The following is a 6,332-nucleotide window of genomic DNA, read 5'->3' on the forward strand; positions in this document are numbered from 1 at the left end:
TCTTTTGGTCATTCGATTTTCTTCTCAGGAACGAGTATTGAAAAACAAAAAAACTGTTTGTTTGAAGAATACATTGAAATACGAGCAGTTTTTCTTTTTTCGTGGTCAAAAAGGGATGAGCAGACATTTTTTTCATATTTAGAATAATAAAAAATAAAATCACTGTCAAACAGAAACAAAAAAATGACCTGTTTTCTCATATTAGATTAGATTGGACTGGATGTCGTCAACAAAGCAAGAGCGCAATAAAGATAATGTAGTGGTTATGGTTGGTAACTCTTTCAAGCAGAGAGCTGACATTTACATGTAATTATCTTTATAGTAATACAATAAAGTTTTGTAGCATCTTGTCTGTCATGCTTTTAGATTTATATGTATTTAGCTTTGGTAATGTTATGACACATAATTACAAGTTTTAAGCAGTAGCCTACAATGTCATACAAACCAATTCAATGCTAAACAGTTTTTAAAGCTATAAGACTCCAGCTCTGGCAGCTTATGATTCAGCTCTGGGTTATTTTAAGTTGGAGAGGAATATTTAAAATCATGTTTGTATAGATACAGTGTCAAGTCACACAAGTAACTTTGTCAATATATTGTTATATTTCTGAGACACCCCTGAGAGAGATATGGTTCTGATTAAACTGTTGTCACATTTGTTTGTAGGACCTATATAATGGAAGTGGTGTCTGCTATTTGGGAGAGGTGAGAGAGCTGAATGAGCCTGCTTCAAGTTTTGTAAGTGAAGTCTTCCTCAGGTAAGCAAAATTAATTTTACTTTGTTTTGCTTTTCATCTTTGTGGTGATATACATCTATTGCTGGTTGTACTGTGTGGATAGATAAGCTTATTTTAGTATGATTGTGCTACCTACAACCTTCCTTAACACACAAAAAAAGTCTGTGCTACCTGCAAAGTATCTGTTCATAACCAGCAAGCACAGCCAGTCTCAAAGCCAGGACACCTGCTTTCATTCAGAACAGGTGAGCAACACTAAATCCTCCATAGTTTGAATATTTAGTTCTGTGTCTCCGGCATCATTTAACCGACAACTTGTGCTTGCAGCGTTGGAAATTGATACTATTTATATATTTAAACATGTTTGCTTTTACTTGTGGTCTCTTTTTTGTTTGTGTCATTTCTTTTTTCTCCTCTATCCATTTTTCCTCCTTTGTCCTCCCATTGTTCCTTCCTTCACTCTTTTATTGTAGTCTAATACAACAGTCCTGCAGTGAATTCTCACTCACTCTCACAGTTTTTGTTGAAACTGTTTTCAGAGAGGCATTTGATCAACTGTATGGTCATTTTGGAGACTGTTTGTGATACTGCTGAACTATATTTCGTTATACAGAGAGGTGTTTTTATGTTATTTAGCCTCACGTCATTGATATAACGGGGTGGACACAAATTAGAAAAATCCCTGTCAGTATGTTGCAGTACATTTCTACAGTAGTACAATCTGGGACATTTAAAATTATCATAGATTTGAAACAACATTGAAACAAAAACTGAACATTATCAACTTCATAAATGGATGATTTGTTGACAATTAAAAAAAAGAAGTAAAAGACCCAGACAGGATTTGAAAATGCACCTATAGGAATGATTTTTCTTGTTTATGTTCTCTTGGTGCTTGTTGTATTTCAATGAAACTAAATATTTTTAATCAATTTTTAAGATTGTCTACATTTTTTTTTTCAACATTAAAATAACACAGGGACTACCAACCCCACAATGTGGACAGTTGTCACAAGTACACAAGACATATTTGACAGTCCATTTGAACAGAATCAGCTTACGGAGAGTAAGACCTCTTTTCCTACCTGACACTTTAGGCTTCCATTACAAATTAAAAGGGAATCTATTCAGTATACGGTTTATGAGGAATTCAAAGGGAAGTAAAAAGCGTAACTACCAACCCCGTTCTCCCCTACTGTTAACTTTTACTACAGTCATTTTTAGAGTTTTATGCTAAATCAATTCTTAACAGCAATTCTTCTTCAGTATTAACATTAATCCTGAGTGCACCCTGAATGTTGTTTGAAAATGTACATTTCCAAGGTGTAAAAAATAGTAGATTGTTCAAGGTATTAAAAGTGTATATACCAGGAACATTACAGTCGATCTGTGTTTTCTGTGAGTGGTTTTGTAATTATTACTGTGCCCATGGAAAGGTAGGTGATCTTATGAGCTGATATAAAGTGTTGTTTTGTTCTGACTAATAGCAGGTTTGTGGCTGGCGGTTTATGTGGGTGTGTTCTGTAGCAAAAAAAACAAAGAGAACACAGGAAACTGTTCTTGAAGATCTCCACTAAAACAGCCGGTTGTCGCACAGCTGATTATACAAATGCAACCTTTACTGGTAAAGTATTTTACATATGACATTATCCTGTACTATAAATGGAGCCATGCAAAGGAAATAGAGGTGGCTGCCCTGACTTCCACAAGCACACTTTCAAAATAGGGTGAAATTGAAAAGTTGATAGCACAGATAAGATTTGGACAGGATTTTGATGCAGGTTAACAGGGTGTCAGACCCTAAAAATGCGTGTGTATTTCCTTGTTTGACAATATTTAAGCACAGTACACAATATGGAGATTAAAGCATTCATGGACTTGTTTTCATGACATATCTCAATCAAAGATAACTCCCAGATTCTCCACGGTGGTTCTGGAGGCCTGTACAATGGCATCTAGAATAGTTACATCATTAGAAAATATGTGTCTAAGGTAATTAACTGGGGCCTCTGCTCAACATATTGATAATATTGTGTATTACATATTTATACATTGGTGTATCATTCTTATATCATAAGATGTGTTATACTTGCATTGCATTGTTAAGATGCTGTTAGAGTGATTTTAGAGGCCATCATCATCTGACAGTCATAATTTTATGTTAATCAAATTAGTCTGATGGTTAAATATGAATATAATATATAATAGTAGTAATATTATGTTTCCCTATAATCTAAATAACACAAATAAAGAAAAAGTCATCAAATTACAGTTGTATTAATTTACTGAGCTAATAAAACAAATATACATATCAAACAATATCTGATACTTTTTTGGCTTCTTAACAGCAGGCTGGTAATAACTACCTATGCAAACATAAAACCCATGAGAATAACATCACTATCCTTCAAGTTGCAATGCAGGTAATTTACTTACTATTAAACATAATTGTTCCTTCTCTGCTTTAACCAATGCAATCAATACAGCATATGAGTGCATGTAAGCACAAAAAGGCTGTGGTTCAAGCTGTGATGTTTATTAATCATCAAAGTCTGGGATATCATCATAGGAGTAGCCCGGGTAGCCCTTTGAAGCATAGTAAGCTATCCGTAGGTGGTAGATTCCTGGCAGGAAGACAAGAATCCCGATAATGAGGACAGGGAATGTACGATCGGAGTGCTGAAAGACACGGAAACATTTCAGTAAGACATAATAAAAGGTACATATATTTAATTCTCTCTTTTTTTTTTAAGTACTCACAGTGACTTCAAAGTATCCAGCCAGGAGAAGGGCACCAATGATGATTAGCAGAGAGCCTATTAAGAAGAGGACTGTGGCTAGTGCAATGGCTTTATATGGGACCTTGGGTGGGCTCCTTTTGAACTGTAGAGGAGGAGAAATATTTAATTAAATCACTTTTCTCTAACAGAGCAGGCTTCCATGGCATTGCCTGTTTTTCTACTCGTATAACTGGGCAGGCAAAATTAGTTTGGATCATAAGTTACTGAAAATTCTTGGCAAAGTGAAAGTCTGTGTCTGCTTTAGAGACATTTTCTATCAAAGGATGTTGACTTTATGAGCCATGAAACTGTCACATTGCATCATGTATCTGAAGAGGTAAATGTGTTAGTCATGCATTGCAAGACCAACATGTGATTCAACACTTAAGTGAACATTCACAAAGTTTTTTTTTCTTGATTTCAAGGCAAGCTTGACAGATTTTACACACTAGACTCAGTTTACTAGTTATGAAGAGTACTCTGGTAATTTGGCTCTGGGGTCTCTGGAGGAGTTGTGTCAAGTTATGTTAGTCAAGTGTGAGAAAATGACCCATACAATGTCACCAGGGTTGTCTCAGCTTGCGTTAAGAGACGATCAACTCATAACAAAAAGCCAGTGTCCACTTCATGCCAGATGGAGGCATGAAGTGGACTCTGAGCTTTTATTAAGCAGTGAGAATCAAAACCAAAGATCCTATCACGTTGCATTATGGGAAATGTAAGATTGTGATCTCTATAGCCATTTAAAGTCAAATACGTTGGCCTCTGCTGTATAATTTTGACCATTCGTAGTTCCCAAGTTTAATGTCGGTGTAATTAAAGTGCTGGAGGACTCCCTAACCCATTTCCTAAAGGAGGAGGAAGTACTAATTAGCCCCTAATGTGACCTATGACCCCTGGTCTCTGCTCACAATGTGGCAGCTGTTAAGAGTGGTTTTGTTAAAATAACTCTGCTTTGCTCTCCTCCCAAAAATTAAAGAGCCTTCCTCCAGAACCACACACATTACTATTTAATACCCGGGTGGACTGTCTTACCTGTAAATCAATGTATCCGTCATCATCAGTGGCTAACCTCGAGTATCTAACTCTGCTGTTCGGGCTTCCGTTGGAAATAACGTTGCGGGATGGCATCTTCAGTCTGTTTTCACTCTTTCAATAAGGCTACAAGAGCAGCAGCGACCATGCAGCCATCGTTCGGATCAAAGTACAAACACCAGACCTGAATGTACTACATAAAAAACACGACTTTCAGATGAGATTTCACAGCGGGGTGTTGTTTATGTCTCCTGACCTGGATCTTCCGTGTTTCCAATGCGTCTATGTGCGCATGCGCACAGCGAAACGTCATTATCGTAGAGGTCTCAGTGCAACACTGTAGACGAATATTGTATTATTAGTAAAATAATAAATAAATAAAAAAAGAGGGCTAATTAAAAGTTTACATAGAATATATCTAGTGAAAAAGTACTGGAAAGCTTTAAGCTGACTATGAATTCATTTATTTTTCTATGTTAGGTATTCCAGAATTTTATATCCAATGGTTATTGGTTTTACTCCAATGGTTATGCTTTATGGTAGTGATTTATTTTATTGTTTTAGCTTTTTAAATCCGACTATTTATAATTCCATTCACTTAAAATGAAATGGACCAATAGGCTACAAAACCAAACTTTACCTTCTTTCTAATTGACAATCGATTACAATTCTCTAGTCAAACTGCGAAATAAAAAAGTAACAAAGACCTAAACAGTAAAATTATGACAAATGTTACTTGATTACTAATCTGTACCTCTTTATTTCCTTCTTCTTCTTCTTTTTTTATTTTTTTAAATTTTCCCCCTCCTGGGCATTATTTAGTTTTTATTTAGGCCTAATGTTAAAAGCTTCTTGCACAATACCCATTACCAAATGTTTATTTTATTATTCCCTGTCACTTTGCTTTATATTTTACTGTTGAGAGAAGGAAATAAAATCCATCACAGTGTTCAAATGTTACAGGCTATGTTTTGCATTGTAGGAAAAACTCATCTAGACCGACTCAAAATCGCTTAATAATATATTATATAGTATATTCACATGAAAACTAAATGGTCAAATCTATTTACACGACACCATGTCAACCACTAGAGGGTACTGCCGAGTCTCAATAAAGTGACCAGGTCACAGTGAACTGCAGACCAGCCGCTTGGTTTCAACAGTCATCTCTTGGTGTGGCTGTTCATTTCCTGAGGCGCTCTCTCAGGCTGGCTCTGTAATCACACTGTGTGCTCAAAAGATGAAGTTTCTGTCTAGGCTGCAGGTTTTTGAAACAATTTCATGTAACAGGAGATGAAACACTGACACTGAGTCTTCATCTGGAGGCTGTTTTTAGCCACAGAGATCCTGTATCAGACATTGTCTATGTCAGAAGAAAGAAATGCAAAACATAAAACGTGAGTCCAGTAGATGTAAATCACATAACACTAATTCAAAGAAACACACTACATCAGCTATTTTTCCTCCAAAAATGACACATTAATTAAGTCTCTTTGATTAACCATCCAATGAAGTTAAGTAATAATCCAATAACAGTGACTGCTACATCTAATTGGATTTTTATTTAGGATGGAACATTTTCATCTCTGCCATTTTGAGCTTTAGGAAAAGCACACACAAAGTGTGTCATGTTATCCCTGCCAGTTATTGTCATCTCTCTGGTCAGGCACATGGAATATCCTTGACTGTGAACGACTGCCTGTGAAATATACAAAACCCACAATAAATTCCCTTGAAATGAATAATTAACGCTGTTGTGCTAGGTAGCCCAATATTGTCT

The 6,332-nt window shown here is 35.9% G+C and overlaps 1 protein-coding gene across 1 annotated transcript; it reads right to left on the reverse strand.

Annotated features, from left to right (window-relative positions):
- Positions 1-2,429: 2,429 nt before the first annotated feature.
- On the reverse strand, positions 2,430-4,828 carry tmem230b (transmembrane protein 230b). The gene is made up of 3 exons (XM_062417711.1): positions 4,553-4,828; positions 3,498-3,620; positions 2,430-3,416 (listed from the first exon to the last, which is right to left on the reverse strand). The coding sequence occupies exons 1-3, from the start codon at positions 4,646-4,648 to the stop codon at positions 3,276-3,278; spliced, it is 360 nt and encodes a 119-aa protein (XP_062273695.1). The 5' UTR covers positions 4,649-4,828; the 3' UTR covers positions 2,430-3,275.
- Positions 4,829-6,332: the final 1,504 nt, after the last annotated feature.

Source organism: Scomber scombrus, chromosome 4, assembly GCF_963691925.1.
Source record: "Scomber scombrus chromosome 4, fScoSco1.1, whole genome shotgun sequence".
In the NCBI taxonomy this organism is placed as follows: Eukaryota; Metazoa; Chordata; class Actinopteri; order Scombriformes; family Scombridae; genus Scomber; species Scomber scombrus.